General features: G+C 39.9%; 1 protein-coding gene across 1 annotated transcript in view; it reads left to right on the forward strand.

Annotated features, from left to right (window-relative positions):
- The window catches only part of LOC135469368 (E3 ubiquitin-protein ligase HECTD1-like), a 45,828-nt gene that overhangs the window by 8,472 nt on the left and 10,946 nt on the right, over positions 1-26,410 (forward strand). Inside the window, 31 exon segments of the mRNA XM_064747999.1 lie at positions 189-514; positions 1,409-1,620; positions 1,862-1,938; positions 2,347-2,445; positions 2,738-2,785; positions 2,787-2,862; positions 4,085-4,283; positions 4,696-4,837; positions 5,245-5,424; positions 5,791-6,019; positions 6,528-6,703; positions 6,983-7,147; positions 7,452-7,736; positions 7,955-8,043; positions 8,221-8,332; positions 8,932-9,066; positions 9,882-10,024; positions 10,293-10,436; positions 10,961-11,041; positions 11,348-11,446; positions 11,718-11,881; positions 12,197-12,373; positions 13,163-13,356; positions 13,836-13,979; positions 14,692-15,235; positions 16,537-16,829; positions 19,649-19,805; positions 21,367-21,455; positions 21,641-21,771; positions 22,862-22,919; positions 23,557-23,739. Coding sequence (XP_064604069.1) covers positions 189-514; positions 1,409-1,620; positions 1,862-1,938; positions 2,347-2,445; positions 2,738-2,785; positions 2,787-2,862; positions 4,085-4,283; positions 4,696-4,837; positions 5,245-5,424; positions 5,791-6,019; positions 6,528-6,703; positions 6,983-7,147; positions 7,452-7,736; positions 7,955-8,043; positions 8,221-8,332; positions 8,932-9,066; positions 9,882-10,024; positions 10,293-10,436; positions 10,961-11,041; positions 11,348-11,446; positions 11,718-11,881; positions 12,197-12,373; positions 13,163-13,356; positions 13,836-13,979; positions 14,692-15,235; positions 16,537-16,829; positions 19,649-19,805; positions 21,367-21,455; positions 21,641-21,771; positions 22,862-22,919; positions 23,557-23,739 — 5,151 coding nt within the window.

Here is a 26,410-nt window from a genome sequence, read left to right on the forward strand (position 1 = left end):
CTGTTGAGTAACCCTGTTCTGGCCAAAGTAAAGTAATCTCAAAACTGTTAATATTGTTAAATGTAAACACCCAAGCAGTTTATTAATGATTAATATGGAGATTTGAACCCATGAAAGCTGAAATAAATGCAACATGAGATCAGGTCACGTCAAGTCCAGGTGATTTAAATTCCCATTTCTGACGCCAGGTTGCTGATGGAGCTTTGCGTTGTTTCGCCTCTCTGGCTGATCGGTTTACACGCCGGGGAATTGACCCCGCCCCCTTATCTCACAACGGGCTGGTAGAGGAGCTGTTGAAGCGGTTAGAGAATGTTGGAGAAGTAGGACCTAATGTATCAGTGTCCAGTACCCCTGGAAGTGTAAGCATGACCCCAGAGAGCAAGTCCAGCCCCAGCATTTCCACAGTGATCAGTCTGTTGTCCACGCTGTGCCGGGGGTCACCGGCTATTACACATGACCTCCTGAGATCTGAGCTGCCGGACGCAATAGAGAGTGGACTTAGGGGTGATGAGAGGTAGCGTATCTGTGCCATTTGTGTAATTCTTCTCTCTGCCTGTTATCTGACTAGTCTAAGCTAATGTAAAGGAAAGTAGTCATGTTTAAAGTGTCTACAGTGAAAAACAACTCCAGAACAGCATGTACCTTTTTGCTCGGACCGCTTCGGTGGCCAATAATTAGGGCATTCGCCTCGAAGTTAGGAGACCCAGGGTCAGACCTATGTAGAGTCAAACTAAACGCTTTAAGAATAGTACTTGTTGCTGCCTTGCTTGGCGCTCAGCACTAAGAAGTTAGAACAAGGAAACAGGACTGGTTGGCCAGGTGTCAGTATAATGTGGCTGGTTGGGGCATCATATCTGGTGTCCTTGGCATGATACTTCAGTTTTGGCAGCATGGACTTGCCATGACACAAGCATGCACAATATATGTACACGCACCTAATGATACCTTATCATATGATAAATCAAATCGTTAAGTACCACATTAAACCCCAAGGATACATACATAATTCTTTGCAGTTTTTCAGTGTGATTTACACATTGTACAAAGTGCACAAAGCATGTCATACATGTAAATAAGAAGCTACAGCACTGGTTTTCACGGTAGTTGCACGCATGCTAGGTTTAACTGTAAAAAATGGACTCATCCTTCAGAGCTAAAGCCTTAGAACTCTTGTGTCTGTCATGCAGTCTTTTCCATTAGCAATAGAGTGGAAAACGTCAGCAATATCCTCATCCTTACCAACATGATATAATGGTGCTACATGTAATACAACAACTACAAATATCAACAAATCTAAAGGTACAGCCATATAGATGCCAACCATTGCCTTTTTCAGAGTTTTTGAGCTAAAACCTTGCATAAAACAACAAAATGTGTATGTCAGCTTTTTTATGATTACCTTTAATAGGTGTGTCCTAGATACGATGCGTCTGGTGGATCTACTGTTGGTGCTACTCTTTGAGGGGCGTAAGGCTCTGCCCAAAGCTGGTGTCAGTAGTGTGTCCAGTAGACTGCCAGGCTTGGGTCGGATGGACAGTGCTGGGGAGCGCTCACACAGGCAGTTGATTGACTGTATCAGGAGTAAGGACACTGATGCCCTGATTGATGCTATTGACAATGGTGAGTTTATCAGCAGGATTCCACAGAACTATTCTGTGCTGTTTTTGATTGGGTATACTCGCCACGATATGGCTGAAATATTCATTCATTCGATAAAGTATAGTTTTTATAAGCCTTTGATATATTCTTTTTTCCATTATGGTGTGAAAATATGTGTTCAGAGAAGCAGGAAGTCTTCTGCACAAATGGTAGTTTGGGTCCATGTTTGCATGCTTAAAATTTTTTTGCTTTCTGTGTACAGGGTTTGAGGTGAACTTCATGGATGATGTAGGTCAAACTTTACTCAACTGGGCCTCAGCTTTTGGAACTCAAGAGATGGTATGCGTTTGCGTCATCAGGTTTAAGTGATATTCTATCTGAACTATTACAGTATGGTGTACATTAAAGTCTCACCAATAATTCACCCTAAGATGTATATAGATGTATTCCTTTGCACTCCTGGACAACAGTTTAGTTTGAAAACTTTGATATAGAGCTCCAGTGTTTGAAAATATAATGTGACTACTATAAATAGGACATGCCAGTGTTGTTTATTCTATTTCATAGGTGTTTTAAGTCGTACTCAAGAATATTTCACTTCGACAATGACAGCCAGCATTATTTTGGGAAGAAAGCCAGGGGAAACAACTGATCTTTCTTACCTTGACAGTTGATTTCTTGACTGTTACGCGGTATTTTTCACGGAGTACTGACATCCTAAATATGGAGGCCTGTTTGTTTTCACAGGTGGAGTTTCTGTGCGAGAGAGGAGCTGATGTGAACAGAGGGCTGCGTTCCTCTTCCCTGCATTACGCTGCCTGTTTTGGACGCCCACAGATTGTCAAGGTAAGCATGTCTCACTTGCACGGTGTATGAATATTGTCCCTAGATCAAATATATTACAAATTCAAGTTTTCTGATACATTTTTCTTGTTTTCCACACAGCTAATATGGTTGTACCTTCAAATGTGTAGATATTTGTAGTTTTTCTATTACATGCAGCACATCCATCATATCATGTTTGTAAAGATGAAATACTTTGTTTTGTGGAATACATCAGCTGGGATGTGTTTCTAGCACAAACTGTTGATGTGAAAGATCTGTGTTAAGATGATTTGTTACTATTATGTTACCCCAGACCCTGTTGAGGTATGGTGCTAATCCAGACCTGAGAGATGAAGATGGTTAAAACACCCCTGGATAAGGCCAGGGAGAGGGGTGATGAGGGTCACAGGGAAGTCATTCAGATTCTGCAGTCACCTGGTGAGTACACACACACAGGCACACATAGTTCAGATCACGACAATTTCAGCTAACCTGTACAAAGTGCAGGCATAGCTTATATCACATCCTGAGTGTTGGCGTTTGCGCCGACGTCCAATGACCAGAAATGCAATGTTGAAGAATGTGAGTAAATGATACTGGTTCATGTAGGGTAAGCAAGTGGATAGTGCAGCAGGATACAGGATGGAATATGATGAGGGTTAAGCAATTGGATAGTGCAGCAGGATACAGGATGGAATATGATGAGGGTAAGCAAGTGGATAGTGCAGCAAGATACAGGACGGAGTATAATGAGGGTAAGCAAGTGGATAGTGCAGCAGGATACAGGATGGAATATGATGAGGGTAAGCAAGTGGATAGTGCAGCAGGATACTGGACGGAATATGATGAGGGTAAGCAAGTGGATAGTGCAGCAGGATATAGGACGGAATATGATGAGGGTAAGCAAGTGGATAGTGCAGCAAGATACAGGACGGAGTATAATGAGGGTAAGCAAGTGGATAGTGCAGCAGGATACAGGATGGAATATGATGAGGGTAAGCAAGTGGATAGTGCAGCAGGCTACAGGATGGAATATGATGAGGGTTAAGCAAGTGGATAGTGCAGCAGGATACAGGACGGAATATGATGAGGGTAAGCAAGTGGATAGTGCAGCAGGATACAGGATGGAATATGATGAGGGTTAAGCAAGTGGATAGTGCAGCAGGATACAGGGTGGAATATGATGAGGGTAAGCAAGTGGATAGTGCAGCAAGATACAGGACGGAGTATAATGAGGGTAAGCAAGTGGATAGTGCAGCAGGATACTGGATGGAATATGATGAGGGTAAGCAAGTGGATAGTGCAGCAGGATACAGGATGGAATATGATGAGGGTAAGCAAGTGGATAGTGCAGCAGGATACAGGATGGAATATGATGAGGGTTAAGCAAGTGGATAGTGCAGCAGGATACTGGATGGAATATGATGAGGGTAAGCAAGTGGATAGTGCAGCAGGATACAGGATGGAATATGATGAGGGTAAGCAAGTGGATAGTGCAGCAGGATACAGGATGGAATATGATGAGGGTAAGCAAGTGGATAGTGCAGCACGATACTGGACGGAGTATGATGAGGGTAAGCAAGTGGATAGTGCAGCAGGATACAGGACGGAATATGATGAGAAAGTGACACATGTTTTAATACTATTGTTGCCGTTACAGGAGAGTGGATGGTGCCAGTTCACAGAGAAAGTAACCAGCCTGAGCCGGAGAAGGAGAAGAAGGAGGATGTAGAGGCTGAAAAGGTGGAGGCCGCCATGACCGAGCCCAAAGGGGACCCCGAAGTGGCGCCTATCTACCTACGTCAGCTCCTGCCGGTGTTTACCCGTGTCTACCAGAGCACCATGCTTCCTTCTGTCAGGTTGGCCTCACTTCCTTGTGATCCGAGTTATCAAGCATCTTGAGACTGTATCTTCTGTCTCTTCCCCTTTCCCAGTTTAGGATACATGAATTTCTTTCATATTCTTATTCTTTATGATTATAAGTGAAATATTCTTAAGTATGGAATAAAACACCAGTGAGATAGATAAATCCTCAGACTGAGTTATACAAGTTCAATGTTGATGTGCTTACACCTAGCTGTTTTTATCATGGACAAACTACATGTGACTTAGGGTAGAAAGATGTCTGTGGAATGTTGACTTTGCCCTTTTGTGTTTTACTGCTTTACTGAATGTGTGAGATACGGGTGTATTAGTGTTTTCATGCATCCACTCTTAACCTATTAAATTTTTCACACAAGCTCATATATTTTTGCTGTGCTGTACCTGCAGGAAGTCTAGCCTGGCGATAATCCGGAAGATGCTACACTACATATCTGAGCAGCAGCTTGAGGAGGTGTGTGGCTCAGAATTCACCTCTCCCAACTTTGCTGTTCAGATTACAGAGGTGCTGGGAACTGTGCTCGACAATGAGGTAAGGCAAAACCTTTGCATCAGAAGGCTTTCTGTATGACTAAAGGAGTCATTTGGATGAAGCTTATTCAGTAGGCCTTGAAAATTCCTTGAAAAATTGGCTTTGATTGATATTGCATTATCAGTGTGGATGGACTAAGAGGATAGAAGACTGTAAAATTATAGGTCAAAACCCTCTTTGAAAGGCACAGACTACATTTACTTTAGTTTTAATTAGGGTGACGAGATGAACAACCTTACTAGACTCCAATCCTGGTCCATAAATATTTGTATAAAAACTGTATACATGTATATTCGTTCTGCTAGTTTTAAATTATTGTCCTCCTGGTTTTCGAAAAAGAAAAACATGGCAGTGGCACCTTAATTAAAAATTTCAAGCATATGTCCATGTCATGTATTCTTGTCCAGGAGGATGATGAAGGTCACCTGACAGCCCTCAACACAGCCCAGGACCTCATGCAGAAGGGGGAGGAGATATTTCTGGAACACTTTGCCCGTCTGGGGATCTTTGGTAAAGTGCTAGCCCTGGCAGGACCCCCACCAGAAGAGGAGGAAGGGGCCAAGGCAAAAGAGGAGAAATTAGCACATGTAAATAGTGTTTGTGTGAAGTGTGGAGGTGGAGTTGTCAGTCCTAGGATTGTCTATTAGCAAGATTGGATAATGAAACACATTAAAGAAAACAAAATTATAAGTGTTTTTGACACGGAAATTTCATTCTGCAATTGTTTAAAAAAGTCCCAGAAACTGAGAATTTGTGTAACAAATCAGTGATTATTTTTGACCTTTTGTGGCTTTGAGTGTTAGATGGGTGTCTGGTAAGTAGTTGAACGGGGTTTTAAATCTAAAGATATCCTGTTAAAAGCTTATTGTGAGTTTCCTTATTATTACTTTGCTATCAGTGTACATAACTATAGTTATGTAACAGTAAGAATGTTGTGACTTATTCATCTGTAGGATGAGGATGACACAATGCCTGAAGATGGTAAGGAGGTGTTACAAGGCCGACCTTACCACTGGAAGGACTGGTGTATCGTGAGAGGGCGTGACTGCTTGTATCTGTGGAGTGACGCAGCTGCCTTGGAGCTCTCTAATGGTAGTAACGGCTGGTTCAGGTTCATCCTGGACAGTAAGCTGGCCACCATGTACTCCAGTGGCAGTCCTGAGGGAGGATCAGATAGCTCAGGTAAATCACTCATATCATCTGGGCAAGTCCACAGGTAAACTAAATTTGAATGCAAATTTTTGCACTCCCACATTTAAATTTTGGAAGCGGATTTCAGTGCTGTTTGATTTAGCCAGTGTAACACATAAGGTTTGGACTGACCTAAGTTATCATCACTATATTTCAGAAAAATATGGTAATACCCAAAATAAGATTTAACCCGAAATACGAGGAAGTATGGCTGTTGATCATTAGGCAGCTGTTTTTTTCTTTTTTGGTTAATTTACATTTTTTCTCCACATTTTTGGGGATTTGCCCGTGCTTAAATTGGCATTTTTGTAGGCGTTATTGTGTTTCAAAAGTTTTCAACAGAGCTGACTCTGCCAAATTAGTTCTAGTCCATAAACAGATAATCAGCATGCAGAATTAAAAAAATGTTTTCAGATTTGAGGAATTTGAATTATTATTGTTCTTAATTTGCTGTAGTTTTAAAGCATGTGATTAATTTGATCATGCGTTGGTGTTCCAGAGAACCGTGGTGAGTTTCTGGAGAAACTCCAGCGAGCCAAGAGCCAGATAAAGAGTGGGACACCCAGTCAGCCTATCCTGTCCCACAGCAGTCCTGCCAGGCTGGTGGTAGGCAACTGGAGCCTAGCATGTAAAAAAGAGGGGGAGCTTCACATACACAACTCCGATGGACAACAGGTACGCTAGTGGCGAAGTGCCAATGTGGAGATTAGCCTAATCTACAGAAAGAGTAATCTCTCTAAGTTCAGGCAACAGAGCCATTTGCTGGTTGACTTCGAGTGTCTAGATGATGAGGACAGGCACTAATCCTGAACCTTAGTGCTGTATATGTCCACAGACGGTTCCACCTCAATTAATTTCAGTGCCCTTGCATAGGTACTAATTTGTCATTTTAGCGTGTCACTTTGCTTTTTATTGAAGACTAAAATGAGCTTTTTCTTGTTTCCCGTTGTCTAGGCCACAATCCTGAAGGAGGATTTGCCAGGGTTTATCTTTGAGTCAAATAGAGGAACAAAGCATTCCTTTACAGCTGAAACTTCCCTGGGTCCTGAATTTGCTGCCAGCTGGGCAGGAAAACGAAGTAAAAAGTTCAGATCCAAAGTTGATGCAATTAGGACAAAGGTATGTGGTGACTTTTTTTCAAATATTTCTGTCTTCTGTTTTTTTTTTATGTCATCCCAGCTTAGTTTTAAATTGCACAGTTATTCAGTGGAAAATACTCTGTGAAATTAGATTAGTCTCTGTTTGCATATTACATCCAACAAATCTTCAGTCTTCTGACTACAGGAAAGTTCCAGTCATGTCAGCCAAACAAACTAATCTTCTCTTCTGTAACATTGTGCACCTAATTTTTTTAAATGGAGATTCTAAAAAATGGTATTCTAAAACTGAAGATTAACTTTTTGGGAACTGATTTTTGTTCCAGGCCAAGTGCTTAGCAAGAGAGCTCTATAGTCATTACTTTAAGGCAGCTGAGGCCACCCCGCGGGGAGTCGTGGCAAAACTGAAGAACATTGTGCAGAGGCTTGAGTCAGCCTGTGCGCAGCAGATAAGCCAGATGACGTCCCCAGAGGGTCGGCTACACTGGCAGGAGGAGATGTTCCGTGCCCTGGGAGACTTAACAGTATTACTGAGGGATGAGCACACTGTGTCATCTTATGAGCTGCACAGTAGTGGCCTGGTGCAGACACTGCTCAATTGTCTCAACAATGTAAGTTTCATGGATCTGAAAGATTCTTTGTACATTGTCTTTGAACTACTATGGTATTATAAAATTTTGCAAAAGTATGCACTTTGTGAACCTACATGTAGACTTGTTCCTTATATTTATATGAGTATTTGTAATCTGTGATTATATACCCTACTGAGTTTATATATTATCGTATAAGATTTGTTTAATATCTTATCAAGTTCCATTGCTTTATACAGAATGTTGCTGATCCCTCACCAAAAGCCAGCAGAAAGAAGACAGCAGAACGGGTTAACATTTTCAAGAAAGCCTTCATGGAAAAGGAAGGGTATGTCTCCTGATGGCTGCATATCACAATATGCAAGTAGTCAGTTCAATAACATGCAGATTTTGTACAGGTTTATTTGTACCTTTCATGAAATATAAATATATATATATATACACCATGGAAGGTAACCTTAAATGGTCAGTTAGACCAGAGGTATATGTCATTTGTCTGTTTCAGGATGGTGCCCTCAGCAGTGGCTCTGGTGAGGAAGCTGATAGCGGTACTGGAGTCCATAGAGAAGCTGCCTGTGTACAGCTATGACGTACCTGGGGCAGGATATGGCCTGCAGGTTTGTAGGGTAACAACACTAATTTCATATTAATCACTGCACAAACTGCACTTTTTATCACTGCTGTTGTAAACCTGCTAGTAATTCCCCCTCCTGTGTGACACATAGATCCTTTGTGGGAAGGTCTGCTAGTAATCTGCAGATTTCCTTAGACCATAATGCTGGCTGGCATTGTATGTACGAAATAGTCTTCACTAAGGCATAAAACACCAATGAAATAAATAGATAAATTCTAGTAATTCTGCTTCCCAGAGTGTTGCAACCTGTTTGGTGTATCACACATAAGAAAGAGGATGTTCACATATGTGAAGTTTTACTGCAGAAACAGTATAGACTCCTGATATTTCACAGTAACTCTATGTTTCCATGTGACCTGTGTTGGAGCACTGTAAGGGGATTTGTGTGGCAAGGTTTGTGAAATTGGCCATTGATAATTGCTGGATGTGTGTAGAAGAAGTTTTGTAATTTCAAATTCTGCTTATCTTTGTTTAATAGTAATCTCTCCATATTGAGAAATTGATGCTGCTGAACAGGTTACATGTGAAACAGTCAGATGTTTGTTGATAGGTGACTATGTTATGGGTACAATGTGTTTATAGATCCTGACAAGGCGACTGAGGCTACGGCTGGAGAGATCTGCAGGAGAGACGTCGCTCATTGACCGTTCTAACAGGAACTTGAAGATAGAGCCTTTGACTAGCGTGGCAGCACTAGAAAGATACCTGCTCAAAATGGTAGGTCACAGCAATGCCTCAGTGTTGAGTGTACAGACATACCCACATCACAGCAATATGTCAGTGTTCATTGTACAGACATATCCACATGACAGCTGTGCGTTGGTGTTCAGTGTGCAGACATACCCACATCATAGCAATGACTCAGTGTTCAGTGTAGTACAGACATACCCACATCACAGCAGAGCCTCTGTGTTGAATGCACAGACATACCCACATCACAGCAATACGCCAGTGTTCATTGTATAGACATATCCACATAACAGCTTTTTGTTCAGTGTATCCACATAACATCTTTTTGTTCAGTGTACAGACATACCCTCATGATAGCTGCGCCTTGTTGTTCCGTGTGCAGACAATACCTTCTTGACAGCTGCGCCTTGTTGTTCAGTATACAGGCATACACTCATGACAGCTGTGCCTTGTTGTTCAGTGTGCAGACATACCCACATCACAGCAACGTGGGCGTGTTCAGTGTAGACATATACATCACAGCAACACTTAAGTGTACAGACATATATGTCAGAGTAACGTTTCAGTGTACAGACTGCCAATATCATAGCAACACTCCAGTGTAAACTACACACATGCACAAAAATTCAAAAGACAAATCAAATTTAATGTACTGAATAACTCGTACTCGTACTCTCACAGATGTAGTGGTAAGAAAGAACTGATTGACATGTTACTTTTAAAATGTTTTTTAAAAGGGATTGGATGTGCGGATGTGCTAACTAAATTAGGGTGTTGTTATGTCAGCCCACTAGTGTGTACAACAAAGGCAGTGGTCATTGTTGTTTAATGTTTTGTTGTAGGTGGCCAAGCAGTGGTATGACTATGAAAGGGGAACTTTTAACTTTGTAAAACGGCTGAAGGAACGTAATGCCAAAATTACTTTCTCTCATCAACGGGACTTCGATGAGAATGGCCTTATACACTGGATTGGAACAAATGCCAAGTAGGTTTTAGCAGAGAAACAGAGATTTTAGCTCTGTTCAGTTAAAGCCATGTGGGTTGGAATGATATTATTTTGTGTTGATTTACTTTGTAATTCAGTGTAGAACATGTGTTAAATCTGGTCAAAAGGGTCATGTATTCAGGATTTACATTGATTATGGACTGTCTCCAGCTCAACCTTGTTGACTTGTATAACAGCCTGTTGTGACAGGACTGTCCACCACTGCCGAGGGATTTGTGAGTGTTTTTTTCTTTTTGCTTTTTTTTAGAACTGCCTACGAGTGGGTGAACCCTGCCCAGTACGGCCTTGTGGTGATCACGTCCTCGGAGGGGAGAAATCTGCCTTATGGCAGACTGGAGGATATCCTCAGTCGGGAAGCGTCAGCCCTCAACTGTCACACAAACGATGACAAGTATGTACCAGTAGACAATACATGTACTGCCATGGCAAATAACCACAAGAAATCTGGGGTTCTTGTTCCACAAGAAATTAGGGGTTCTTGTTGCACAAGAAATCAGGGGTTTTTGTTCCACAAGAAACCAGGGGTTCTTGTTCCCTCAGCCATCTAAAGCATTGTCCTTGCTGTAGACCATTGACCCTGACAAACGTCTCCAGCTCTTGATGCTTTGACTGTGGCTGTATATCAGGAGCATTAGCCAGTACCCAGTGAAGAGCAGTGCTTTACTCTGAGCATTCTGGTTACTTCCTTGCATAAACCTTATCACTATCGTATAAGTAAAAAATGTTAGTGTACCACATTAAACACCGGTGAAATACACAAATATAAAAAGTATATATTGTGAGTACTGTGTTTAACTGAACCAACTTGAAGTACAAATTTGTATTAAATACAGTTAATGTAATGCTCTAATTCTCACTTGTTTGTGTTATTGTGTGACAATTTGCATAGCATCTTTTGGGTTTGATAAATTTCAGGAATGCTTGGTTTGCCATTGACCTTGGACTTTGGGTCATCCCTACTTGCTACACACTGAGACATGCAAGAGGATATGGAAGGTACTTCTAGCTTTTCATGAAACTATTTCTACATCGTCATTTATTTCATGTGATTGAAATGAAAATACAAATTTTTTTTAATCAGAGTACAAATATTTCTGAGTAATATTTTGCAAGAGTTATTAAGCACACTATGATACAGAAGTGATTCAATAAAGTTTATCCTATGTGTGCAATGCATGCTCATTGTTAAAGATAGAGTGACTCAGACATGGTTGTTGAAGTCATGATGGTAGATATGCCTTGAAGACAATCAAACTACTGTTGTATACAACTGACATGTAATTTTATGATTCGTTTGTTGAGGTCGGCATTAAGGAACTGGCTGTTCCAGGTGTCCAAGGATGGACAGAACTGGGTGACGATGTACAACCATCAGGATGACTGCTCTCTCAATGAACCAGGGTCAGTCAGCTCTTCTAAATATCTCAACCACAATTTGAGCAAAAAGCCAAAAACTTAATCTTTATTGAAAATAACATGTCAGTTAACAGTGACGCTTCGCAGCCTTCATCGGTCAGGGGAGTATTTGTCTTAAGACATTTCATAAAAAAGAAAAAGTAATATTTTGTGTTTTTATCAGTGCATTTCATTGATGTTTATGTAAAATTATGATTCATGGTTGATTAATTTTTCCAAAGCTGTTATGCTTATATGACATTGTTGTACCATACAGGTCTACAGCTTCATGGCCATTAGAACCAGCTAAGGATGAGACACAGGGCTGGAGACACATCCGCCTGAAGCAGAATGGCAAGAATGCCAGCGGTCAGACACACTACCTGTCTCTCTCGGGCTTTGAGGTGTACGGAACAGTCACAGGCGTTTGTGATGACTTGGGTAAATAGTTATAACAGTTGTACATGTAACCAGCTAACAGCTATCTTCAAGTAAATGATGTAAACTAGCATTGTAATGCTTCAAAGTCGGATTACAGGAGTAATGAACCTGAAATCCATCTTAAAAGAAATTTTTACATGCTTACTGAAGAGCATTGTTTCTTGTGTAACTGTTTATTTTATGTGAGATTGATTATAAAGGAAGCATGATTGGCTAGATTTTAATAGCGGGTACATTTTTCAGGAGTATTGTGTTATTTTTTTTTTTTTATTTGTTTTTGTGATGGTGCTTTAATTGCTGTGTTTTTGTTCCCAGGGAAGGCAGCGAGGGAGGCAGAAGCTAACCTGAGGCGACAGCGACGCATCATGAGAACACAGGTGCTACAACAGATGATGCCTGGGGCCCGTGTCTCGCGAGGAATGGACTGGAAGTGGCGTGACCAGGACGGCAATCCACCAGGGGAGGGAACTGTCACAGGAGAGCTCCACAATGGTGAGTTATGAAGTTGGTGGATTGTCATTCTTATGGGGACAATGGGAAGTCTGTGGTGAAACGTGGCACTTAAAAATGGTGATTAGCCCATGGATTCAATATTCTGTCAAGATGTATGAATTATTCACTGAAAAGGAGATGATTTTAAAAAATAATTAGGGAGTAGGTGTATTTTCATTGAAAGTAAATGACTAAGGATATGTTACATACAGGATTTGCATGTTCTAAGGCAAATTTTACAAAGCCAGTTGTGCAAGTTAAAATTTCAATCATAATTTAGATTACTGTTGTTAGTCTGTAAGATTTGCTAACGTTTAATAGTTGTAAAGACATTATTAGAGTTCAGTTAAGACACATATATGTATGTGTATATATATACCCTATTTCCTCTAATTTTTCACCAGGGTTTGCTCATTTTAGCCAATATATATGCAATTGTAGCAGGAATACTGATTTTCCGTTTACTTACATGGTTAGACCATCTAATGAACAACATACTCATATCTTTACATTCCCAAAAAGCTGGTAAAGAAATGCAATATTGTACTTTCAACACTGATAATATCTGTCCCAAAAATTAGAGGAATTAAGGTATTACAGTTTGGACTTACAGGACAATAATCATTTTAAAAATAGGCTTTGGATTGTGGCAAAAGCTATTGATTGTTTTGTTAAAGTTGTGATTATTAGCATTCCATAGTTTCAGTCTAAGTAACAGAAATGTGTTCAAGAACATTGTCAAATGTAATACAGATACAGCTATACACACTTTGTGTACTGTGTTTATAGGCTGGATTGATGTGACCTGGGATGCGGGGGGCTCTAACTCTTACCGTATGGGGGCAGAGGGCAAGTATGACCTCTATCTGGCCCCATCACATGACCCAGAGAAAGTGAAAGTACAGAGTAAGGAAAAAGTGGAAGCTGGAGCGACTGGAGGGGTGAAGGTGAGGAAACCCCACACCTCCCAGGACAAAGTCAAGGTATTACACCTACATTATTACATCTAATCCATGTTCTTATCTTACCTGGTAAAATTTGAATCTTTGGTTATCTGATCATGCCTTTTTCATTTCTAGATTGTCCTTAGACTAAAACATATATTTTTGGCATTGTTTTCATGACAGTTATATTAATTCGGTATTCTTTTCTCCTTGGCCAACTTTGGGTTCATCGTGAATACCCTATCATGCCTCAAGGCCTCGTACACTTAAAGAATCCTCCTTGTCTTGCACATCATTGCAACATACAAATCAAAGAAAGAGTATAGTTAGGAAAGCTTTTAATAGCGTAAGTATTACTCTTAACGTTACAATTTTAGCGTATTATTTTGCTTGAAGTCCACTTGTGGTTTTAATATGTTAAAATATCCTATTATATAGTTTGTATAACTGATTTAATGATGTAGCTTAAAAAAAAATTAACGACAACTGCTGAGGAACAAATAACTTGATTTTGTCAGATGACTTTCCTGGAACAGATTGGTGCATTGACAAGCAGGAAGAGCAGCTCGACCCCAAGTTTAAGTGATGTGTCAGAGAAACAGTCAGTGGCCAGTACTGAGCAGGCTTCCTCAGCTGAGAACCTTACCTCGTCAGTGAAAATTGTGAGTTGTAACCTCCAGCACTACCAGAAACAGTGTTTTCACCGAAAATATATGCACATATTTTGTATCTTAAATGTAAAGTGCATCATAAATGTTTGCCTACCTGGTTCAACCTGTATCTCAAGGTGATAAATTATAAATAAAGTCAGCGCCAAAATCCGCTGTGGGCGACTCCATTTTGCCTAAGAATTAGTCCTGAAGTCTTCTGTGTTAGGAGGAGAATTGCTGTCGGAAACTGCCGAAGTGCAGTTGGTACATTTCCGGTAGAACTCCTCTTCCCAGAAGGTAGCGAACAGTACAGTTCGTTTTCCGATCGGGGAAACTGGAATGTTGGATGTAGGTTCTGAGTTTACATAAACAAGCCGGCAGTTTTAACTACTCTCATTGACTGAGAGGCAACTCACCCCGAGCATGAATTACAGGGTGTTAAAGATTGAGGATGCGATGAACTCTGCGATTTATGCCAGCTTTGTCTTTTTCAGACTTTATGTCTATGGCAAGGAAAAATCGCAAAATTATGCGGCAGGAACCACAAGATAGAAAAAAAATTTGTTCTTTTCAGCTTATAGTGTCATTGCTTTAAGTTTTCTTCTCCTTGAAGCAAAAGTCGTTATTCTGGAGTACTGCTTTAGACCCAGTCAAATAAATACATAACTTTTACATAACATTACCATGAAAATAGTAATACAGACCAGTTTGATTGTGTACACAGACGGCGGAGAGTATCGCTGAGGGTATTGTGAATACAGCCAGTTCTGACGCCATTGTGACCGTCACTGTGGACCCTGCTGAGGAGGTGAGCTCAACCGCAGAGTCCATGGTTGTGGTTCATCGCGGAGTGGAGCAGCAGAACAGGGATAACTGTCGCCCTGAACACTCGGGTTACGGGTTTGGCATGCTCCAGGGGGCCATAGCAGAGAGGTCAGAGAGCATTGACAGCAATATCTCTGAATGTAAGGAGGACATTGTGGGCGCAGAGGGCGGCAAGCCAGATCAGTTTCCTGATACCTTCAAAGGCCCTCACATTAAACATGTCAAAATGGATAGTCGTAAGGGAGATAACCAGAACCGAACAAATTCCTCCAACCCAATGAGTGTGAGTGTTCCCAACCTGCCGACCAGCATGGAGCAAACAGTGAGCCTGCTGGAGTCCTTTGCCTCGGTGGCCAGGCGGAACAGGAGCAGTAACAGTAATAACATGACACGGAGCAACAACGCCAGCAGTCTTGTCCGATTAGCACTATCTAACTCACCTAGTAAGTATCTTGTCCAAAGAGCTGTCATGTGAAAGATGTTAGTTTCTTGTAGATATACCTACCCATGGAAGAAGAGCCCTACTCAGATGTTCTTATTAAAGTGCTACTTCAGTCCTAAGAGAAGCTAGACAGAAATATTCAAATGAAATGAACAGGGGAACAGAGCTAAAACCACGGTTCAAAAAAATTTATGACGAATAACGCTATATAATTTGTACAAGTCAAGTGTCATCAAAAACAAAATCATGGCAGTTTCTGTAAAATTTTCTTGATGTGACGTTATAATATTCCGTATACGACATCGAGTAAGGCAGTTATGCCGGAATGATGTCATGTGCGTTTGAAAGTACGACTTCATTTGTTGCTATACATCAGCGATGACAAATTGTTTTACATGACATCACACCAGGCAAAATTGGAAACGACAGAAAACTTTTGTTTGCATACTGTCCTCTGAAACTAGTGACCGCGTTTATAATACATTACTATTTATGTACGGTTTAGGAAAGCAGTTCAAACTATCTAAATCATTATCATTGAACCCGGCTTTTAAGACATACAGGTCTTCACACTATAGTAGTTCTTTAAGCTTTTCTCCATAAATTTTCCTTTTTTTTTTTTTTTTTCGGTGCAATTCAGTCCGGTGCAAAAGCTTATTGTGAAAGAAAAAAAAAAACACCCACCCCACTTTTGCCGATACTGTCGGTTTAGGATGGCCAGATTTTCATTTGTGTTGAGTTTCTTTGATTTAGTATGAGTTTTGTGAAAGATGATGCTGCATCTGTGTTTTTAATATGGCTTATGAAGTGATCTACAGATTGCAAACTGGCCCCAGTAGCACAGTTGGTAGAGTGTCTGCTTCGGGAGCCGTAGATCCAGGCTCAATCCTGGGTCGAGTCACACCTAAGACCTTAAAAGAGGATGTTGTAACTTCAGCATGAAGGGGAAAGTGTAACAGCTGGTAGACCCGTATGAGTATAATGGTTCAGGCGGGACGGCTTACTTGCTTTCGGTAAGGCGTCTCGGTGAAGCAGCACTAGATAAAAGAGCGATGGAAATGCGTCCTGCAACAAGGATTCCTTCATCATCATATAACTGAAAAATTGTTAAGTAAAGTTGTAAGTGAAACCCCAGTCACTCACTCACTCACAAATTGCAATGTAAACTATTGAAGATCAAGGAAGTACTGATAGAGAATTGTGTTAATCTGTAGGTTAATTACATAAATTTTCCATGTGTAACACAGAATTTCTAATAATTGTAGTTCACAACATTGCTGAGAAATATTGTTATTATTACAGGTAATTTATTAAGCACCGCCCAAAGTTACCCCAATCTCACCAATACTACATCTAATACGTCCAACACACTGACAGCAGCTCAAACCAGCGGTCATGTGACTTCCCTCAGCCAAGCGCTGACCATGAGCTTGACTTCGACATCTAGCGAGAGTGACAATGATCTGCTAGACAGCTGCCGAGCGACAACACTATTAGCCGAGCTTGAAGATGACGACGAATTACCAGAGCCTGATGATGAGGATGATGAAAATGAGGATGACAATGAAGATGATGAGGAATATGAGGATGTTTTGGTAAGATTTGTAAGTGGACTGCTCGTTTCTTACTCACTTTCTTTTATACTGTACTAATCTGCTGATATTAAAATCTGATGTCTGTGGGCTTGCGTTCTTGGGCCCTGAAACTGGCTCACTCGTAAAAGAGATTTCAGTCATTGCTCTTGTTGCACAGTGGTCTGCAGTGGTATGTTTGAATCAGACATCTCAATTTCGGTGATGTGGTCTAATTCTAACCTGATGGTATGTGCTTGATGATGTTTGATACCTACAGCATATCTGGCTACTGTGCAGAAATTTCCTTTGGCTGTACCTCCGTTTCCTCCACCCTTGTAGAAGGTGACTAATGTACAAACACAAGTGAAATATTCATGAGTACTATACGACATAGAAGAATCTAGCGCTTCTCTGATCATTTCCTGACACGGAACTGAGATGAGGTTGAAACAAAACACGTTAAGATTTCAGACGTTTAAAGTTAGGAATGGACATGACTGTCAATGTATGCCCTGAGGGTTGGCCTGTGTCTGATGACAAGCATGACTGTCAGTGTATGCCCTGAGGGTTGGCCTGTGTCTGTTGACAAGCATGACAGGGAAAATGCAGAAAGTTGCTGTTTATGCAAACAGAAAACAATAGAGCACATAACTGAATTTGTGTGGGATAAAATAACTGCTTCACTGTCTGCAGAATGCATGTGACAGTTATTATTTAACCTTCTTTGGCAAATGCAAAAAGTGGTTCAGTATAGTTAAACAATGACTGCCTGTGTTATATACAGCCAGACTTCTCCTTATGGGTAACAGTATGCATGTTCTTATACACTTCATTCATCTTCATGAATATTCTCATGAATTAATCGTATATGCTTGGCATAATTTCTATCCTAATTCAGTTAAAGTGGACCTTTTCAGAAAGTGCGCTGTCATCAGTAGTCAGCTGTCAGTCAACATTCATCACTAAACTTCATCTTAAGCAACAGAATGAATTGTTGTGTTCACTTTCACTTTCACAACCAGCATAGAGGTGCTATTATCAAATGATGCGCAGAAGTTACATTACCATGTTTCAGTGTGTTAGGAGTAACACGCTCTCTTTAACGTGCTCAGTCGGTTAAAGCGCTAGCGCAGCGTAATGACCCAGGAGTCTCTCACCAATGCGGTTGCTGTGAGTTCAAGTCCAGCTCATGCTGGCGGCCGTACGTGAGAAGGTCTGCCAGCAACCTGCGGATGGTCGTGGGTTTCCCCCGGGCTCTGCCCGGTTTCCACCCACCATAATGCTGGCCACCGTCGTATAAGTGAAATATTCTTGAGTACGGCGTAAAACACCAATCAAAAAAAAAAAAAAATCTTTAACGTGAAATGGTTGAAGAATTACTAGTAGTCCCAGAACCTTGATTTTGAAATTACCAGCGAACAGTGTGGTATTTAAATTGTGAGTAAACTGTGATATGATTTACCAAGCCAAGCCAATTTTCTCTGTAGGACTGAGAACATGTGTAAAGGGCTTGAAATACAGAGAGGTTACAGAATGACAATTTCCTGAGAACGATTTTTTGTTCGCTGAAGACAAACTGAGAAAAATAAAATACTAAATATCCTGAATGACTAAATCTGTTGAAGAGCTGGGTTAAGCAACATGTCGACAATTTATTTTCTGTTTTAGTCACAATTTTCTTTCAAATGGAAAGTGTTGTAAATTCAAATTCCGATGATTGGAAACTTATAACATTAAAAGTTGACGCATCTCGCAACTGTCTTAATGCACCGCAGCTGGAATCGTGATGCATAGAAAGGAAGATTAAAAACACAGTAAATGCGCTTACCTACATCTTTTGAGGACATTCGCCTCACGATAATTGATGTACCGCTTTTCGAATCTTTTTCGCAGTCAAATTTTCTTGCAAAATCCAAAACCGTATTGTTTTAAGAACTAGAATGTGGCGCATGAGGCCATTCACATGATACACTTCTAACACGTGGTCATTTAACTAGTTTAATGTTAGCTCATTTACCGTCGCATAGGGGATAGCACCGGCGTGTAAGGAAGTTGTGCAACCGTGAGCTCTATTAAATTCTACGAAACAACAATTTAATCAACAGCTATGTTCAAAAATCCAGGAATTATTTATAATGATGCAATGCCAAGTTTTAAGTAAGCAACACAGGCATATTTTTACGACGTCATAGTCCGACGAGAAATTCATATTTTATGGTGGCACCAGCATAAATATGACAAAAAAAAAAAAAAAAAAAAATACCAAATATTTTTGAGGAAATTTTAACCTTTGTAATTACTTGGTGTTTAACATCATACGCAAGAGAATAAAGAATTGAGAATACATTCCTCCATATAATAGGGTTTTTGGCTGTGCAATTACTTGAGCTGCCCTTTAACCTTTTGAGTTACAGGTGAACTTAATCCTGTGACGTACAGATAGGTTACTGGTGTGAGGTCTTATTTCAAGCTCTTGGTGATCCTGTTGCAATTTGCACCAACAGTGTTTGGGATCTTCGCTTGGACGTCTACCTCTAGACCAAATAAAACTTCGTGTTGGCTTTCTTGTACACGTATATGGATAGGAAAACAAAGAAACCTCAGTGCAATTCAAGCAACAGGGAGCAATCATAATTAAGAGGCAGAATATGTATGTTCTTGTATATGGAACTTTTGGTCTCCAGGACTGTTAGCTGGATGCCAGATGCCACACAACACGACATAATAGGAGATTTTTGTGGGAATATTGATCATTTTGAGAACAGTGGTAAGCTATATGTTGTGATTTGATTTTCTGCTGACTCACCTTGATTATGAACGGCACTGTATTCTGTGTCCAGGAGGAAGAAGAGATGGATATGAGGGGTGGGAGGCGCCGCACCTGGGATGACGAATTTGTCCTCAAAAGACAATTCTCAGCACTTATACCAGCATTTGACCCCAGGCCTGGACGCACAAATGTGAACCAGACTCAGGACTTCGAGATCCCTGCTCCAGGTTAGGGATACAGTCACATGAACTTTCATTGTTATAGTGATAAATCATATGCATGGTGTGGATAACAAGCGACATCATAGAGCTTCCTCCATCAGCTTATGCATATATGTACATGCACTTTCATTTTAGTAACAATTTTAGTGTTGAAGTTATGTCCTCTAAAGTAATTCTTGGAATTTAGTCTGGCTTGATTTGTCTGTTTATTGATAGACAGGTTACTGTTTGTTCAAGTAGTTGATGTAATTATGTGCAATGATAAGTACACACCTGATTGAAAATAGCTTCTGATGTGAATTTTCAGTGGTCGTATCACAGGTTGTGGGACATAAGGGAGCGTTCCCATCCACCGTTTTCTCATCCACAGTTTTCTTCAGTTGCAGAAAAAAACGCCAGGTGTTGAAACCCACTGTCTTGTAAAAGACGGTAGCAAACCTAGCATCCTCTAGCTGGGGTCGTCGACCCGCTGTGAAAACGGGGTGCTCAGCGGGAAGCGCTGTTACATTCATGCTTGATTAACACAGTCAGACAACACGATTAGCTGTTTGTTGTCGGTTTTAATCGTTCTCTGTAGCCGGTCAGAAACGGCTAACATTACTGTAGGTGACCAAATTACAATTTGTTAAAAGCTCACTCAGTGGTCCACAGGAGACACACAACCACGTGTATCAAAGCGACATTCAGTGGAAGCCAACATGTGTTGGTATCTACTTTTCTTTTGCTTTATCGGCACACACACATGACCACAGCCAACACATGCTTTTCACAAATGCAGCCGTTAGCGATCGAAGTCAACTACACAACACCACGCATATATTTTGGAATGCAATTCTGTTATTATCCAAAAATTTGAGTATTACTTCCAGAAAAACACAAAGTAGCCCCATATACTTCTCCTTTGTTTGATGAAATAGGCCTGTATAAATTTAGCCGAACTTCTAGTTCCCAGTTTATTTCGGATTTTATCTGTGAATGTTTTGGACAGTGAGGTATAGATCTTATGCACTCCCGGATGTCATTTTACCTTCGTCATTGATGACCTGTAATACAAAAACACCAGACAACATTCTGTAGCTAAACACTACTTGTTCAGGCGGTAATTGTTCTATAATTATTTCATTCAAAAGTTTCATCATACACAATAAATAGCGGCGGTGCGGTGTATACTGACTGCACATGCAGGCTCACGTTGCCGATCAGTGTGATTCGGCGACTACATGTGAGGAAGTTAGCTGTGGGTATTAATGCGCTAAGCGACACACTATGTTGATTTCCATGTCTCGTCAAAAACGGTGAAATCAGTTGTGATAGCACTTAACCTAAGTGTCTATTTGGTGTGTTTAGAATACTGTCAACTTGTTGAAAACGGTGGGTTTTGCCCATTACCATGTTTTTTACCTGAAGAAAACTGCGGAAGAGAAAATGCTGGATGGGAATGCTCCCTAAGAAAACCAGATGTCTTTGCGACTTGTACTGATGTGCTAAATGCAAATGTCTTCATGCGTATACATCATTCTGTTTTTTTTTTTAAACATGCGAAGCTATATGTGTACTTTTCTGACAGGTGCACCTGAGAGCAGTGGTCTAGAGAAGGCTGACCAGGTGCCTCAGCCCAGACTAGGGCTCTACCTCAAGGCTCCCTGTCTTCCTGGGGTAAGTACCCACTCTTCTCAAACTAACAGTAAAGCTCTTCTCTCAAATAACATTCCATCGTAATTAACTTCAGACATCAATAAGGGATATTTTTGAGTAACCTAATAATTGTTTTATGTTTATAATATCAAATGATTGTCATTTATGGCTTATGATAAGTCATTACTTATTCATTACGTACACAGCTGGGTGATGAAGAGGTGTTACTGACAGAGAACAACTCCTGTATCTTCAAGTACATCCAGCAGCTGTTAGTCCAGGGGCAGAGTACAGGGCGTACAGAGAGGATCAAGAGAGTGTGGGAACCTACATACACGTGAGTTATCTCCCCTGATGAATAACATCAACAGTCTACAGCCTTGTTATAGAGCCACACCAAATGACCTCCCTTGGGGTCACTCTCCAGTTTAAAACATGCATTTTTATGAGTACGCTGTGGGACACTAAAAATGGCAAATGGCAAGTTTTGGAGTGAAAGCGGCATAAGCTAGTTGAATACCTATAGCTCGTAGACAGATTCTGTAAATTTATTTGGTAAGCCCATGCTAAACGCTATGTATTTTTTTAATCCATTTGGATGTATTTTAAGAATGCTTGCCATAATTAAATACAACAGACAGCTTCAGTGAACCCATTCAGATATATGTTCTATCTTAAGCTGAAAAACATTGACTTTATTTAAGATCTCTCAACATTTCTGTGGCTCTCAGAAGGCTTTTTTTCACATCCTGTTTAACAGTAAATATTTGTCACTCTTGTGACGTAACCTACGTACAACATGCTTTAATAGGCCAAGTCCCACGTCTCATATTTCCACTCCTCCAAACTAATCTCGCATTATATCATAGCCACTGCCGTCTAAAAGGGGAGGTAATTCAGAGCAGACCTATTGTGACACCACATTATTAGCTTTTTAAGACGTGTTAGGTACATAACCTTTCCTTTCTTTAATTACTGAAAACACGTTAGTTAAGTTGTAAAAATGTGATGGTGTTCTTTTTACCCTCTTGACATCATAAATGATAATCCTGAATAATCCTTGGCATGACGTAAATCAGTTTTCTATCAAATACATGGTTCAGTCTTCTTCTCTGCAGTTCACAAAATAAACATAAAATATCTTTTCATGTTGAATCTTTCAGTTTTTCAGTAGGATATCATTTCAAACAGAACTGAAAATACCTCTCTTTGATCAATGGAACTCTCAGAATCAAACAAAATAAGTAACTTGGCCATGACCTAATAAATGTTAGGTCAAATATATGGAAAGTGTAATTAAAACAGAAATACCCTCTTTTCTTGTAAGCAAGAATTATTATTTATTATGTGCATATGATAAATTATATATTATTTTTTAATCATTCAACAACCTGGAGTTACCTGTCAGTGTTTCCCTTTCCTTGCAGGATACTGTATAAAGAGCTAAAGGATGGTGACACCAAGCAGGATTGGGCAGGATTACAAGTAAGACTCATCCTTCCAATTATCCTTCAGCAGTTCAGACATGTTCCAAACTAATACTTGTCTCAATTGCTTTCTGACACCAGTATCTGTACAAGTTTTGTTACATGTAAATTTGAAAAGGGGCCTCTGTTATCAATATTTAACTGTGTTCTGATTTCATGAGAGAAACTCAAACAAGTGTAATGGCTCAGATGGTGTCAAAAAGCAGCGTTTGTTATGAACCATTGAAATAACAGCATGGAGATCTTCAGCGTTACAGTTGTACCCAAATGGCCTTTATACTGCCAAACTGTTAGCAGTCATTAAATGTTGATGTTTTGGGTAGGCACAAGTCATGTGTGGGGTTTTAAACGGTGGAGCTTTATGTTCATATGGCGTACAGACATAATACAATACAAACCTTAACATGGGGAGGGTAGGATATCCTTATGGGTGTGAAGTTAACACTGGGCTAGAGGTAATTGTACTATGTGGGCATGGTTACCCAAACTGAGTTGGTGATGGGCAGATCTGCAAGGGCTGGGGTTGTGTGGGTGTGGTAGTATGACTGAATGGAAGGGGTGACCATGCCCATATGGCCCCCCACCCCCGCCGTGTGTTTGGTGGTAGGCATTGTTCCGCCCCTCATGTGTTACAGGGCAACTGGCCTCTGTCCTATGTGGAAGGCCATTTGGGCACCACCAGCCTGTCCAAATCCGAGGTGATTGATTACCTTCGTCACTACGCCTCGCCAGCTTTTCTCCAGCGCTGGAAACTGATGGGCACCTCTAGAAATATTAGAAAGACTAGGAATTGTCAACAGTTAATAGCTGCATACAAGGTTAGCATGACCGCTTCCATTTGCTCCCCTCTGGCTGATGTGTGACTGTATGGGCACAGCTGGGTGTCTGAGGCCTGCATTACCCCTCACATTGATAGCTTGTGTCAGTTTGTGTTAGCATGGCCCTGCAGCCACACCATATATATATATATGTATACATATATATATATATCTGTATATAACCTGTACTAATGTAACCTCTGAGATGGTATTTTCCTAACATTAACATAGCATGAGGCATGTTTTAATGTGTATACCAATATGCACCTGCTCTTTATAGCTGCTAATGTTTTACCTCCGTGTATGTATTTTTATTATAAAGACAAATTACACATATATTACATCTTAACTTCTACTCACCTGATATGCCTGAATGAGGATGGTATTAACTTTGGTTTGTGTGATGAAATTTTGTACTTTCCTGTGAAAAAAGTGCGAGCAAGTCTTAGGCAGTACAGCTTTAGAGTATTTTGATTTTTTTACGGTTTTACAGTACTTGATGACAAAAAGCACACCCATCTCATAACAAATAATCACTTGTGAATCATCATTAGCCTTTTATCCAGTGTTTATACCAGGGTTCTGATGTCTGCTGATAACCACAGCTCAGGGGACTACATACAATTGCAGGAAAGCTGGAAAATAAAAGTAGCTGTCTTTAATCAGAAAATACCAGATGTTTAAATGTGATCAAAATGATACTGTACAATTTCACATGTGCTCAAATATGAGCACAGCTTTACTTGATTATTGTTTAGGTGACCTCAGAACTATGGGGCGTATTATTTGAACGAAGTATGATAAGGAATTTGTGTCACTCAAATGTTGATAGGTTCTGTAACAACATGAGTTATATTGTAAAACAGGCATGGACTTGGATGTGAATAATGTGACAATTATTTACATAATGTGTTCCTGCTCTTAGGCTGACAAATGAAAACAAGCCATTTTAGTTGGCCAATAGTGTTAAGGAAGAGCATTCTGTGTTATTTTTGTATTCAGAATGTCCTGTACCAATAAAAGGGAATGGAAGTGTAGTGTTCTCTTTTTCATCTCCTTTGGATTTTGGCATTTCAGATCAACAGGAACATTAACCAAAATTGGTCATGTGATAATTAATGCAAACTTTAATGTCTAAACTTTTATTGTATTGAGTTCGAAATCTGTTGGAAACTTACATGATTTATTTTTAGATCAAAGTTACATAAAACTCTTCATCTTCATTTTCCCTAAATATACACTTCTTGAGTTGTTACAGTTTTAATAGGTAGTCTTTCTGAGTTGAACAATGAGTTTAAAACTGAAATTAATAAAGTGAGTTCAGTTAATTTAATGTGTTTGTACTGAAGAGCAGGTGGAGTTTGTTTTTCTATCATATTAAGATGTACATATTGAATTCCATGTCTTCAGAGTTCCTGTCCAAAATTTGCAGATGTTTCATTAGTGCAGTTTACAACACCCCCTCAAAAATGTGTACAATTTAAAGAGGCTTTACTGGAGATTTCAGGCAAAAAAATCAGTATTTGCTGATGAAACCGAATTTTCTCTGTTTACCAAGAATAGCTCAAATCATGCCTGCCTTTCCGAAAATATTAGATGCAAAGTGGTATTTAAATGATCCTAAAATTTGAAAAAGTTACAAGGCAGGACACATTTTAAGGTACAACTTTTACTCTGGATTTTGAATAGCAACATATGCACAAACAAAATTCATATTTTTGGTAAGTTATTTGATTGGACTATTGTAGAGTAGCAAAAAAATCAATTGAGTTTTTACTGATTGATTTTTCGGCAAAAAGCTCTGTTTTAACATTTTTAATAGCATAGATAAAATATTAGCTGTAGTGTATAATGATACCTTATCTACTATACATGTGATAAATAACTCCGTAACAGCCAGGTTTCTTTGACTTGGGGAATATGTGTATGAGTCATTAAGATATGCAGATACAATGATTCGTAATATCAGAGTATACGCTGAGAAGCTCTTACACTATCGATTGAAACTTCTTTCTCTTATACACTGCCTTATATAAGGATTACTTGTTCATAATTTAACAAATTTCATGTGTATATCTGCTGTTAAAACACTCAAATTATCCCCAGGTATTGAAGTCTGTGATGTGCATATGAAAGTTGTTGTATAGAAGTCATAGTATTCATGAAACACATGAGAAATATGGAAGATTCGAAAAGAAAATGAATGGCATACAGATCTAGAACATGGTTTAGGGAAATAGGCTCCTATTGCCATTTGTCAGTTGCTTGGATCTTCTTACTTGCCTACAGCCAAATTAGTGGCATTAACTGCGTAGTGAGCCCACCCCTACTGTTTTGGTTGGCGTAAAATCCTTAGTAGTTTGGACATATTTTAAAACATGTTTGGCTATAGAGAATACATGAAATGGTTTTTTTGTCTTCATATGGAGTAAGTGATGTGGTGTAACATGCAAAAAAGTACAAAAAAACTTATCTGCTTTCTTCTTGATTTGTGAAAATGGCTTTACACTACAGTTTTTTGAAGGCGCCAGTGGTCAGTCCAAAAATTTAGTAGGCTCCTGTGATGATGTCAGCTGTGATGGAGGGAGAGATCCCGAACTGGGACACTAAGCTGGTGCCAGGTTGTCAGTACATGTATGTTCATGAGTGACGTATATTTCCGAATATTTCT

The sequence above is a fragment of the Liolophura sinensis genome, chromosome 6, assembly GCF_032854445.1.
Source record: "Liolophura sinensis isolate JHLJ2023 chromosome 6, CUHK_Ljap_v2, whole genome shotgun sequence".
In the NCBI taxonomy this organism is placed as follows: domain Eukaryota; kingdom Metazoa; phylum Mollusca; class Polyplacophora; order Chitonida; family Chitonidae; genus Liolophura; species Liolophura sinensis.